Below are 14649 nucleotides of genomic sequence, written 5' to 3'. Positions count from 1 at the left end.
TTCCAGCTCTCACTATACCTGTGCTATACAGACACATTAGCTGGTTTTAGGCACTGCCATTAATGGTGATTCGATAACACACATGTTTTGGAATAACCTCGCCTGAATGCCTCTTACCAGGCACTTGGAATAGCACGGAATGTAACTGTTCAGTCTCTTCTTCTGACAGATAAACAGGGAAGGTGGCACAGTCCAGCAACAAGTGACAGGCAGCAGCGAAGGCCTCCCGGCAGTCTTCTGACGTCTCTCCCATGTTCTGGATATAGCGGTCAATGTCCCACTCCTCGTCTGAGCCTTTGTTTACTTTCTTACTGGAGGTGCGGGATGGAGAATAGTCTACCTTATTGATTTTCTGTTTGGACGCCAGCGGCCTGGGAGTGAAGAAATCCGTCAGCATCTGCTTGAACTGGGGCACGGTGATCTGTTTTGGCTCCCAAGGCCCCTTCTTTTTTATAGGCTCGGTCAGCGCATTCGCATCGGGATTAACCCCACTGTTCTGTGTCTGTAGTTGTATCCCAAATAGATGCCTGCTGGCAAACTTGGCCACCAGATCCTGTATGCAGAGCAGTGTCCTCTGAACACTGCCCCCCTTCTTCCAGACATCACCCTTATCAGGGCATACCCTGGGCAAGCGCAGATATCCAGACAGCTCCGGGGAGGAGGCGCTGAGGCCGATTCCGCTGTCTTCTGATTTCAGCGGAGGAAAAACGGGTTCTTCACCAATCTCTGTCTCAGATTCATCGTTTGGTTTCATTGTCTGTGACTCCTTTGATGGACTCTGCAATGATAAGAGTAAATGCTGTATAGGCAATCTATATAAATATATATACTGTAGCTGAAGAGTGATAAAAATGATGTCATCACGTCGGCATGTCATGGCACTTGGTATATCTCTAACCCCTCCCACCAGTGTCAGTGATGTCACTTCCATAGAGTCTCAGCATAACACACCTCTACAGTCTCCACAGACCTCTATTATTTCCCATACTTACTCCTTACACACCACATCATGATGACAACCCATAATGTATAACAGTACAGCAGTAAGGAAAAAGGCACACAGGGAGGCACAGGCCACATACAGAAAGAGTTGAAAAGGTGAAAAGAAAAAAAGGTCACGCTAAGGATAATCTATATAATAAAATCAAGTGCTGATAGGAAAAATGCACAGAAAAAACACTGAGGTACTCTGGGAATATGGAGGGGAGGAGAGTTACTAAATTTAAATATTCAGTGCCTTTGTTCTGCTAAAGCCGTCCATATCCCAAGAGTACTCCAGTGACCCCTAGTGGATGAAAAAGAAATGGACAAATGAGTGGGGACAAGGAGATGGAGCAAGAAGGGGATAGAAGAGGAGAAAAAGAGTGTGGGGAGCTGAAGAGAGAACGAGGAGGAGAGAGAGAAAAAAAAAAGGCCAGCAACGAGGATAACACAGACTATTCAACATAGAATGAAGAAATTAAATTAATAAAAACAGTATACAGGCCTCTATGACCTCTTTTATGTGCCATCTAATCCTCACACTCTTCATCTTTATCATCCCAACAAAGGTAAAAAGTTGATGATACAGGTTAAGTATCCGATATCCAAAATGCTTGGGATCAGAAGTATTTTGGATATCGGATTTTTCTGTATTTTGGAATAATTGCATACCATAATAAGATATCATGACGATGGGACCCAAGTCTAAGCACAGAATGCATTTATGTTCCATATACACCTTATACACACAGCCTGAAGGTCATATAATACAATATGTTTAATAACTTTGTGTATTAAACAAAGTTTGTGTACATTGAGCCATCAGAAAACAAAGGTTTCACTATCTCAGTCTCACTTAAAAAATTCCGTATTTCGGAATATTTGGATATCGGATACTCAACCTGTATATAAAAATATACAACGGCTTTACTGCTGGAAAGAAGATGTTACTGACACAATACTATGTTATAGCAAGATGTAGCCAAAAGGGAAATTAGTAACAGCCACGGAGGGAGAAAGAAAGCGGTTCACAAGTCTACACCGACGCGATAGGCAAGAGATAGGACGGTGGCTAATTTTTTTCTGACAGACACAAATGTCTAAATTTACTGACAATATGAGGGTCAGGGAACAAACGCAATGTTTTAAAAGTCTACAGCTCCTATTTAGCTGGTTGTCGGCTCAATTCAAAACATTTAGAACTTGTTCTACTGATTTTGTTACCATACAACGTAAATGTCCACAAATCCAGGCTGCGGGCCCAAAACCAGCAAATGACATGATCTGACATCACACAGAGGGGAAACACAATGTTACAGCTCTGCAGAATAGTAAATAGCAAATAGAGGTAACATTAATTAATGGCAGTAAAAGTCTCTCTCCAACAGCTGCTGTTCCATAGGGACAACGTGCAGGTGCGGAATAGCTGCATGCAGGAACGGACACCATGCAATCAGTAAGCACAGCAGGGATTTATCTACATACGCCGTCTGGGCTCAGAGACTCCATATCCAGGTAAGCCGGCGGCATCTGCACTTTGCTGAGGACTTTGAAACAGGTCTTCAGGGCCTGGGTCAGCTCCGGCAGGCTAAGCTTGTCCATGTTCTCAGCCGTGGACTGTGCCATGTAACTCAGCATCTGGGGCAGGTACTGCGTCTGCACTTCAGAGTACAGTTCCTGTAATAGGATATATAATAATAAGGATACGGAGCATTAGTTCATCCCTGTTACACTTCCCTCGCACTACTAACCGCAATCACATAGGAGCATATGTGACAGAAGAGGCATGAATACGGTGTCTTACTCTGACATCAGGATTCTTATTCTTAGTATAACTTTGATAGTGATTTCATCCTTCTAGCACCTGCATTCTCCCATCTATACGACGCTCTGATATGAAACTAAACATATATTGTCTACAGCTGGGCACGAGAGAGTTGGAAATGGGGGCGGGGCAGGAGTGAATGCGGAAAGGTCAGGGACTGATTAAGGTGTGTATGGGCCCCATGGCAACAAACTTGTGGGGGCCCCTGTGGGGGCAGAGAGATAGTGTGTGTGTGTTCTCTTAACCGCTCGGCATCAACCCTGTCTGTTTCGTCTTCACCCTGCAGCCCGAACTTTTTGCACTCTGCCTCGGGTCTACTAATAGAACACTCCATCTACACCTGTGTAAACCCCTTCGGCGGACGCTACATTCACTACAGCTAAGCCACCGAGTACAGTACTGGGCTCCATCTCATTGCGCACGCTGTGGGTGCCCTCTGTGTGTGCGCGCCCTGGGACGATCGCCCCTGCCGCCCCCCCCTAATCCGCCCGTGGGAGAGGTACAAGAAGACTACCCTTACTGAGATGAAGAGTGACTCTTCATTTGTTGGGATTCTAAAAATATACACAAGTATGAACATGAACGTAGGGACTACAGTACATGAGATGCCTTGGCTATATACTTGTACCAGATGTGAGTCGCCAAATCTCATTATTGTATATTGTGGTAATGCGCAAGCCAACTACTTCATGGGGGGAGATGTATCAAACAATGGTGAAGTTGCCCATAGTAAGCAATCAGCTTCTCGCTATTTTTTATCAAGAACATTCTATAAAAATGACAGCAAGAGTCTGATTGGTTGCTATGGGCACTTCCGTACCGTTCCTCTTTAGAAGGTGTTGAATCCCCCGTTATTGCATTAATAAATGCAGGGATGGAGCAGAGAGCGAATGAGATCCCGAGTGTATTTACCAGGGGGATGACGTCCAGCAGGAAAACCAGCAGAGTACAGATCTCAGACACCGAGGGGCCTCTACCTACGTACATGCAGTCACCAGAATCCGCATCCTGCCTATGAAAGATAAAAATAAATATCTGATTACGTTGAGAGTATCAGTCACTATTCGATGGCACAATGTAGTTTAATATTGTTAATTACGATAGACAGGAACAAAAGCCCGGGTGTATGCTGATAATGATTAATACAACCGTGTATCAAGAAATGTAAGATGTCCATTTTTATTTAACTTTAATATAAAATGTATTCTGTGTATGCTGTAACCTACGGCAATCGCTGATATATATGGTAGGGGGGGGGGGGGGGGGCAGCTGAAGTATATCCTTCAGCTGTGTGACGTGTATACTGTAGGTTATACCGTTAAGGTGGATGACTTAGCATTCTGTATAGGGTTCAATAATAAAAACTGTGTAAACCATCCAATTATGTCGTTTCAGATAAGACGTAGGGGCAGATGTACTAAGCCTTGGAGAGAGATAAAGTATCAACCAATCATCTCCCAACTGCCATGTTAAAGGCTGTGGGGGAGATGTACTAAGCCTGAAAAGTGATACATTTCACAGTGATAAACTGCCAGCCAATCAGCTCCTAACTACCATGTCACTGGCTGTGTTTGAAAAATTACAGTTAGGAGCCGATTGGCTGGTACTTTATCACTGTGATATTTATAACTTTTTAAGGCTTAATACATCTGGCCCTCTGTTTGAAAAATGACAGGAGCTGACTGGCTGGTACTTTATCTCTCTCCACGGCTTAGTACAACATCTGACCCCCAAATAGAATAAAGGGAAGGTCAGCTTTAGAGGATTTCACTATAATCCTGGATTATACTCCTCATTCCTGGACATCCAGAGAAGGGATTAAGTCTGTAGGAAGTGACGTCTTCGTGTCATCCAGAGGTGATAAGCTCCAGTGTTCCAACATATGCCTGTTTCTGGCTGGCACTGCATGCTGGGAGAGCAGCATATCATAGGGGACCTGTGCTATCCAGACTGTGACTTCTGAGACACTACGAGATGTATTTCCCCCACAGACTACACACCTGAAGCTGTGCTCGAAACACAGAGTCATGTAGTCCCACAGGAAGTCCGAGCTCAGCGACGTGATCAGCAGGTTGGCCGTCTTCACTATTTCAGAGGCGTTTTTGTTTTCTTTAATTGCACTGGAAGAGAGGACATACAGTATGGTGCTGACAGTGACGTCACAGGATAAAGGAGCCTGTGGCTGGTGAGACCAGTACAGGGGCGATGAAGAGTTTAATACAAGTCAGCCACAATCGCACTCCCATAGGGGAGATTCTGAGTGGTGCATAGAGTCTTTGCATAGAGCTCATACTCTAATGTATGTTTGCATATCTCCAGTCTGATCCGAGTCATACAGAACTCGGGGGGGATCTGTCTTTCCACAAAACTGGGCGTGTGCACATAGAACCGTCCTGACTTGTGTGAGCGGCGTGGGTGTGTACCTAAGGCCCTGTGCTATACGTGTGTGCGCGGGGAAGCCTGTGTCTGATGGATCCCTTGCACCTGGCCTGGGGCTTATACAAGTGCAGATACTAATAATAACGGCTGCAGCGGCCGGCCTAAATCAGTGGGCAGCGAGGGTTTCCGCTTGCAGATGGACGAGCCCCCACATTAGCCCGACACATCCTCGCATAAGATGGTAAATAAGACTTCCTAGGCTGCCCACCACTACCTCCATTATGCCTGAGACTCAGAGTCAGCCCCACTGTGGGCATGGAGACAATGCCATTAGCAGAGCTGCATAATCTATGTGACTGCACCGCCCCTATCGTGGGATGCTTAAATCCCAATAACCGGCGCATACAAGGATATGCAGCAGAGCCCACAGCTGCAGCAGCACGCCCTCAATCAGCCAGTTTTCTCCTTGTAATGAAGCCCCCCCCCCCCCCCTCCCCACAGGGGAGGTACAGGAATCTGCAGAGGTGACAGTGGTACTCCAAGCAACAGAAGTATTTCCGAAGCATTTGCGATGGGTTGCACAATAAAAAGATCTGATAGTCATTAAGGAAACGCTACAGACACATCTCCAGCACTGTCACTAATACCTTATCAGCTGGCTGCCAGTCTGAGTGTAGCTCAGCTTTATATCGCTCCCAAGGGCGTCCTTGCAGTATGCATAAAAGGCTCGGATCACTTCCAAGAACAAATCTCCCACCACCGGCGGACCTGAGTGGAAAACAGGAAATGGAATATATATTATAAATAGATAGAAGATGTCCTTGACGCTCTGCTCTCTTTTTGTCCTCAAGTTCAATCTCTCTCAACATCCTGCCAGGTCCACACACGACACACCACCAAAATAGGCCCCAACCTCATTTTTGATCGTACTATGTGTACCTCGGCTTACTTTTTTGTATGTTTTATTTTGTATGCCCCCCCTTATTTTTTTTAGGCTTGTATGCTGCAACGTTTGACCTATTATGTTTAACTGCTGTTACAAATAAAAAGTAAAAACATTACAAATACAAAAAATAAGTCATCACCCACTTCAACTACTGCAACCTTCTAGTAGTTGCCAGATCTTCCACTCTATGACCTGGAAGACCTGAGTGGGACAACAGTGACCGGGAAGACTGGTCCCGGACAACAGTGACCGGGAAGGACAACAGTGACCGGGAAGACTGGGGCAGGACAACAGTGACCGGGATGACTGGGGCAGGACAGCAGTGACCGGGAAGACTGGGGCAGGACAACAGTGACCGGGAAGACTGGGGCAGGACAACAGTGACCGGGAAGACTGGGGCAGTACAACAGTGACCGGGAAGACTGGGGCAGTACAACAGTGACCGGGAAGACTGGGGCAGGACAACAGTGACCGGGAAGACTAGGGCAGGAAAACAGTGACCGGGAAGACTGGGGAAGGACAACAGTGACCGGGAAGACTGGGGCAGGACAACAGTGACCAGGAAGACTGGGGCAGGACAACAGTGACCAGGAAGACTGGGGCAGGACAACAGTGACCAGGAAGACTGGGGCAGGACAACAGTGACCAGGAAGACTGGGCAGGACAACAGTGATAGATCATCCCCATCCTGTTTGTAAATATTAAAATAACAGTAGTAAGACATATTCATTTACTCTTATATGTGAGACTCCTCTATGTAAATCTAATAAATGTATCATATGTTTCCATATGCTGCTCTGGAATACAGTCAGTATAACAACTTGTACTTGGACCTAAGATGATATACCTATAGTCTGTATGGCTCATGTGATTTAGAGAAAACAGACACAGTTCTCCAATCCAGTCAGGTATTAGACAGAAGATGTATATATATGCTGAATGTGGACAGAATTACTGTTCTGCTATTGGAGGACCTTAACAGCATGACCAGTGAGGGCCAGCTCCTTTACCTGCAGCTGAGCTGCACACACCAAGAGACTGGATGGCGCACCTGCAACCCCCCCCCACCCCCCCTTCACCACCCTGGCGGGTGATCTTACTGGGGGACTCCAAGTACTTACGCTCCAATCCCCAATCACAGAGCACAATGTAACTGGCATGAATACATTTGAATGATAAATTGTCATCACTAGGCCAATGTTATTTATTGGCCGCTCACATTACCTATCTCTGGCTTGTCTAGAAGACTGACAAGGATGCGGAAAGGCTTCAGATAAACCTGCAGGCCTTGCTCAGAGTCCGAGTACAGGATATTCTGGTGTAAAATCTGCATTAGAGCCTGGAGACAGGAAAAAGAAACAAAGATTAAAATGTTATTACTGAAAACCACAATAAAAAATAGGATTTTGATAACCTACCGGTAAATCCTTTTCTCCTAGTCCGTAGAGGATGCTGGGGTCCACTTCATGACCATGGGGTATAGACGGGATCCGTAGGAGACATGGGCACTCTAAAGACTTTTCATTGGGTGTGAACTGGCTCCTCCCTCTATGCCCCTCCTCCAGACCTCAGTTGTAGGAACTGTGCCCAGGGAGACGGACATTTCGAGGAAAGGAATTACTTAACTAGTGGTGAGATATCTACCAACTCACACCCTCAACCATGCCGCACACATGGCATTCAACATAACACACGCCAACAGGCATGAACTAATTGCAGCAACATGCTGAACCAAGATAACACAACTTGTGTAACTGTAATAACTAAACTGCAGGTAAAGTATGCACTGGGACGGGCGCCCAGCATCCTGTACGGACTAGGAGAAAAGGATTTAACGGTAGGTTATCAAAATCCTATTTTCTCATACGTCCTAGAGGATGCTGGGGTCCACTTCATGACCATGGGGTTTATACCAAAGCTCCAGTCCGGGCGGGAGAGTGCGGGTGACCCTGCAGCACCGATTGACCGAACTTGAGGTCCTCATCGGCCAAGGTGTCAAACTTGTAGAATTTTGCAAATGTGTTTGACCCTGACCAAGTAGCTGCTCGGCAAAGTTGTAATGCAGAGACCCCCCGGGCAGCCGCCCAGGAGGAGCCCACCTTCCTAGTAGAATGGGTGGTATTCAGTATGCCGAATGACGGGATCCCGGCGCCGGAATCCCGACACCCGGCATACCGACAGCTATTCTCCCTCGTGGGGGTCCATGAACCCCCTAGAGGGAGAATAAAATAGTGTGGCACGCATAGCGCGCCACCGTGCCCGCAGCGTGGCGAGCGCAGCGAGCCCGCAAGGGGCTCCTTTGCGCTCGCCCCACTGTCGGTATGTCGGTATGCCGGCTCCCGGCGCCGGTATGCTGGTCGCCGGGAGCCCGAGCGCCGGCATACCGTACTACACCCTAGTAGAATGGGCCTTCCCCGACATCGGTAACGGCAATCCAGCCGTAGAATGAGCTTGCTGAATCGTACCTCTGATCCAGCGCGCAATAGTCTGCTTGGAAGCAGGACACTCAATCTTGTTGGGAGCATACAGGACAAACAAAACCTCTGTTTTCCGTATTCGAGCTGTTCTAGCGACATAAATCTTCAAAGCTCTAACCACATCTAGAGACTTTGACTCAGCGAACGTGTCAGTAGCAACTGGCACCACAATAGGTTGGTTTATGTGGAAAGAGGAAACCACCTTTGGAAGAAAATGTTGACGAGTTCTCAACTCTGCCCTATCTTCATGGAAGATCAGGTAAGGGCTCTTGTGGGACAAGGCCCCCAATTCAGACACCCGCCTTGCGGATGCCAATGCCAAAAGCATCACCACTTTCCAAGTGAGAAACTTCAACTCTATTTCTTGTAGAGGCTCAAACCAACCCGATTGAAGGAACTGCAAAACCACATTAAAGGTCCCATGGTGCCACTGGAGGCACAAATGGAGGCTGGATGTGCAGAACCCCTTTCACGAACGTCTGAACTTCTGGAAAGGAGGCCAATTGTTTTTGAAAGAAAACTTATAAGGCCGAAATCTGGACCTTGATTGACCCCAATCTAAGGCCCGCATCCACACCAGCCTGCAGAAAATGGAGAAAACGTCCCAAGTCAAACTCTTCCGTAGGAGCCTTCTTGGATTCACACCAAGACACATATTTTCTCCAAATATGGTGGCAATGTTTAGACGTTGCTCCTTTCCTGGCCTGAATAAGAGTGGGGACGACTTCCTTGGGAATACCCTTTCGGGCTAGGATCCGACGCTCAACAGCCATGCCGTCAAACGTAGCCGCGGTAAGTCTTGATACACACACGGCCCCTGCTGTAGTAGATCCTCTCGAGGAGGAAGAGGCCGAGGATCTTCTACAAGCAACTCCTGAAGATCTGGGATACCAAGCCCTCCTTGGCCAGTCTGGGGCAATGAAGATTGCTCAAACTCTTGTTCTTATTATTATTTTGAGAACTTTTGGAATCAGTGGAAGTGGAGGGAAAACATATACCGACCGAAACACCCACTGGGTCACTAGTGTATCCACTGCTATTGCTTGAGGGACTCTCGACCTGGAACAATATCTTTGAAGCTTCTTGTTTAGACGAGATCCCATCATGTCTACTTGAGGAACTCCCCAAAGACTCGCCACCTCTGCGAAGACTTCTTGGTGGAGGCCCCACTCTCCTGGATGGAAGAGGAAGTTTTCTTCCCAGTTGTCCACTCCCGGAATGAAAATTGCTGACAGAGCTCTAACATGTCTTTCTGCCCAGAGGAGAATCCTTGTCACCTCTGCCATTGCCGCTCTGCTTTTCGTTCCGCCTTGCCTGTTTATGTACGCGACTGCTGTTACATTGTCCGACTGGATCTGCACGGGATCTTGAAGAAGATGTACCGCTTGTAGAAGGCCGTTGTAAATGGCTCTCAATTCCAGAACGTTTATGTGAAGGCAGGCTTCCTGACTTGTCCATTTTCCTTGGAAGCTTTCCCCCTGTGTGACAGCTCTCCAGCCTCGGAGACTTGCATCCGTGGTTATTAGGACCCAGTCGTGAATCCCAAACCTGCGTCCCTCTAGTAAGTGAGAACTGTGTAGCAACCACAGGAGCGAAATCCTGGCTTTGGGGGACAGGATTATTTTCCGGTGTATGTGTAGGTGGCACCCGGACCACTTGTCCAACAGGTCCCACTGGAATAATCTGGCATGAAATCGGACAAACTGTATGGCCTCGTAGGCCGCTACCATTTTCCCCAACAACCGAATGCCTTGATGGATCAACACGCTTGTTGATTTCAATATTTGTTTGACCATTTTCTGGATTTCCAGAGCCTTTTCCACTGGAAGAAATACTCTCCGTACTTGTCCAGAATCATCCCTAAAAAGGACAATCTTGTCGTCGGTTCCAACTGCGACTTTGGAAAATTCATGATCCAACCGTGTTGTTGGAGTATTGACAGGGAGAGTGCGATGTTCTGCACCAACTGTTCCCTGGATCTCGCTTTTATCAGGAGATCGTCCAGATAAGGAATTATATTGACTCCTTTTTAACGAAGAAGGACCATCAACTCCGCCATCACCTTGGTGAATACCCTCGGTGCCGTGGAGAGTCCGAACGGCAACGTCTGAAACTGGTAATGGCAATCCTGTACTGCGAATCTCAGATAAGCTTGGTGAGGAGGATAAATGGGAACATGCAAGTAAGCATCTTTTATGTCTACTGACACCATAAAGTCCCCCTCTTCCAGACTGGACATCACTACCCTCAGGGATTCCATCTTGATCTTGAACCTTTTCAGGTAGAGATTCAGATATTTCAGGTTTAAAATCGGTCTGACCAAGCCGTCCGGCTTCAGAACTACGAAGAGGCTTGAATAAAAAAACCTTCTCCTTACTGTGCCAAGGGTACCAGGACAATGACTTGATCCGGACATAATTTTTTAATTGCCGTTGTTACTGCCTCTCTTCCAGGAAGAGAAGCTGGCAAGGTCGATTTGAAAAATCGGCATGGGCGGACGTCTTAAAAATCTAGTTTGTACCCATGGGACACGATTTGTAAGACCCATTGGTCCAGGCCAGATTGAATCCAGATTTGGCTGAAAAGTTTCAGACGTGCTCCCACCCGAGCGTACTCCCGCAAGGCGCAGATTTGGCAGAAGCAGGGGTGGACTTCTGCTCCTGCGATCCGGGAGACGCTGCGGATTTCTTTCCTTTTCCCCTACCTGCAAAAAGAGGGGAGACTTTTGGCCTTTTTGTATTTGTTGAGCCGAAAGGACTGTATGTGAGAGTGATGTGTCTTTTTCGCCGGTGTAGGAGCATAAGGCAAGAATGTCGACTTACCTGCGGTAGCCGCCGAGACTAACGCATCGAGCCCATCACCAAACAAGGCCTCACCTTTATACTGGAGAGCCTCCATATTTTATTTTGGAATCTACATCAGCATTCCACTGGCGAATCCACAACGCCCTCCGAGCCGATACTGCCATGGTAGCTGTTCTTGATCCCAAGATACCAATATATTTCGTACGCAGCAGCGTCTTTGATATGACCTAACGTTAGGAGTATCTCGTCTCCATCTATTGTGTCAATGTCTAATGACAAGTTTTCTGACCACTTTTCAATAGCACTACTCAGAATCAGAATCAGCTTTATTGGCCAGGTGTACTTGCGTACACTAGGAATTCTTTGTGGTACAATGCATTACCAAGCAGCAACATGAAGGGGGAATACATGGCATAAGAAGGGGGAAAAACGTAGCATACATTACACACATTACACGCATGAGTTCATACTGCACATTGCAACTGTACGATAGACTCGACATATTAGACATTTTATACATGTAAGACTAAAAACGAAGGCTGCTTGGCAGAGCAGCACCGAGGCAGCCATCCGCGGCGCCAACTAGAACTCAAACAATGCACATAATACAGAAGATTTAAGTGTAACATCAAAAGATAAACCACTCACAGACAATGGTAGGCCTGAGTAGTGTCCCATTGGCCACATCAATAAATCACCTCACTCACTTGCTGTCTGTCGGCTCCTTGAGTGAAGCCATTCCAGGCGCAGGGAGAAACACCTTTTCTCTATTATGACAGGGTCCTGTCTAAAATGCGGGGTGACTGGAAAAAGGTAAGCTGCCTAAATTCCTTTTGGTAATCTGAAATTTCTTTTCAGGTTAAATCAGACCTGAGGTGGAGGGAAAATTACATTACTTCTTTACTAAAGTAAACCCTCTCCTTGTGGTAAAAGAAGGGGCATCGTAACTTCTAACACCTCCTTTATAGCTAAAACATGTTTTGAATGCTTTTTTGCTAACTTAGGACCTATTCCCCTGGAATCACTAGTGTCGACACAGGAATCAGAGTCCGTGTCGGTATCAGTTTGTACTACTTGTGCAAATTTGTATGTGACTCAGAAAGGTCCCTGTGGATGAAAGGCAGAACTATTAAAAATCACATCTTCAACAGATTATTTTCATTTTCTGTATGAGATTCAGTCCAACCTCTTACTGATATGATTCACACTATCATGTAACCTTTCACCCAGTCAGGCTCTTGGTGTCTTATTACACCTCTGTGTCCCTAACATGTCTCCACAGAGTTCCCTGCCACAGACATGTCACACACGTGCAGAACCACACCACAGACACTCCGGGATTTATAGGGGACAGACCCACAGTAAAATCTGTCAGAGGGACACAGATGGGATTTGCCAGTTCACAACCCAGCGCCAGTAACACAGTGAACACAAAATGCCCACTGACATTCAGCGCTTTTATAATGTTAATCACACAATTATATAGCACCAAATTCACTGTGCCCCCCCTGTCAGTAGTGGAGGAGGACCAGTGTTGTCTCTGCAGCCTGAGGAGAGAGAGAAAATGGCGCTGAGCAGTTTGCTGGCTGACTGAGGAGGAAGCTCCACTCTTCAATGGTGTGTTTCTCCTCAGCTTTTATGAGGTAATTTTTTATACTGGCGGGGGTAGGACTGTGCCTCAGCAACTTATGCCCCTTTTTTGTGCCAGTTTCCATAGGTTTCATGCTGCCCAGGGCCCCCCCCCGCGCCCTGCACCCTGCAGTGCCTGTGTAGGCAACATGGCGCGCTGCGCTCCCGCCAGCCGCGCTGTACATTTAGCCGTCACTTTCTTGATTGAAGATCTGTCTTCTAACACTTACCTGTCTTCTGACTTCTGGCTCTGTGAGGAGGGTGACGGCGTGCTGTGGGAGTGAGCATCTAGGCACGGCTAGCGTTTAGTTCCCTTCAGGAGCTAATGGTGTCCTGTCAGCCAGAAGCAGAGCCATGAAACTCTTTAGGAAGTTGGTTCCTACTTCTGCCCCCTCAGTCCCACGAAGCAGGGAGACTGTTGCCAGCAGTTCTCCCTGAAAATAAAAAAACCTAACATAAGTCTTTTCAGAGAAACTCAGTAGAGCTCCTCAGAGTGCATCCAGTCGACCTGGGCACATTTCTACAACTGAGGTCTGGAGGAGGGGCATAGAGGGAGGAGCCAGTTCACACCCAATGAAAAGTCTTTAGAGTGCCCATGTCTCCTGCGGATCCCGTCTATACCCCATGGTCATGAAGTGGACCCCAGCATCCTCTAGGACGTATGAGAAAAGGGCATTATCCAAACTTGCTGTCAGTCCTGGCTTATAATGGCAAGAAGTGAGGCATGCATGAAATGGGCGTGTTCTCGCTTGCAATGAGTGCAGTGTGAGCTGACTTGGGGTGTTACATGTTACCCCAGATTTCCAATTGTGACTTTTGGAGGAATGCATTATCTTGAAAACATTTATCTATTTTTAATTCTAAGGTGTAAATGTGCTCCTGTCACAGACAGATAATGGAGGCAGCCATTTTGTGGGCTCGGCTAATACATCACTAGGAGCCAATTATATCACTCTGTGCCCCTGATGCTTCCAGCAAATGCCCCAGTCACACACAAACCACTCCCATCTTCTGGGCTGTCTCTCAGGAATTGGGAGTACCGGCAGGCATGGTAAGGTGGCCTACTGTGACCATAATTGCTATAATGTCACATTAATGTTCCTAGCATTGTCCAATCTACAGTATAAGTGTGTTGTGTCTCTTCAAGTGCCTTGCACAGCGGTCAGGTCTCACCCGTTAGCTCATGCTCTTACTCTCAAGTCACTCTGAGGTACAGATAGCACAGTCACCTGCATAGTACTAATACAGCTACCTAGTGTTGTCGGCACACAGGTTTTAAGACTGAAAGTGAAACACCCCAATGTAAAGACATTTATTCCAACAAGAATAAAGTAATAATGTAAATATGGATGTACAGAAATAACAACTACAAATTGTTGTAGTAGGCTGAGAATTTCAAGGCTTGGTTAATTCATGCTCCAATTATTCCTGTAAACTACAATATTTTATTATCATTGTTGCATTGTCTCCCTGGAATGCTCTGCCATGTTCCTCCAGCAGGGGGAGCGTTGAGCGTATCTGTTATAAAGGCTTCCTGCTATGTATATTTGCACAGTGGTAATTCCAGATCACTTAGTAAAACAAGATAAACAAATACAATTGCTTTGG

General features: G+C 46.7%; 1 protein-coding gene across 4 annotated transcripts in view; it reads right to left on the bottom strand.

The window, feature by feature from the left end:
- DOP1B (DOP1 leucine zipper like protein B) overlaps positions 1-14649 on the bottom strand; it is a 153623-nt gene that overhangs the window by 59583 nt on the left and 79391 nt on the right. For all 4 annotated transcript variants that reach the window (XM_063956539.1, XM_063956536.1, XM_063956537.1 and 1 more), the window contains exons 9-14: positions 7356-7470; positions 5833-5953; positions 4807-4926; positions 3719-3818; positions 2467-2658; positions 118-778 (exon numbers count right to left, since the gene is read on the bottom strand). In XM_063956539.1, the coding sequence (XP_063812609.1) occupies positions 118-778; positions 2467-2658; positions 3719-3818; positions 4807-4926; positions 5833-5953; positions 7356-7470 (1309 nt within the window). The remainder of the gene's footprint in view (positions 1-117; positions 779-2466; positions 2659-3718; positions 3819-4806; positions 4927-5832; positions 5954-7355; positions 7471-14649) is intronic.

This window comes from Pseudophryne corroboree, chromosome 2 (genome assembly GCF_028390025.1).
Source record: "Pseudophryne corroboree isolate aPseCor3 chromosome 2, aPseCor3.hap2, whole genome shotgun sequence".
Taxonomy (NCBI): Eukaryota; Metazoa; Chordata; class Amphibia; order Anura; family Myobatrachidae; genus Pseudophryne; species Pseudophryne corroboree.
The sequence above is the reverse complement of the archived record's forward strand: the minus strand, read 5'-3'. Positions and strand labels throughout refer to the sequence as shown.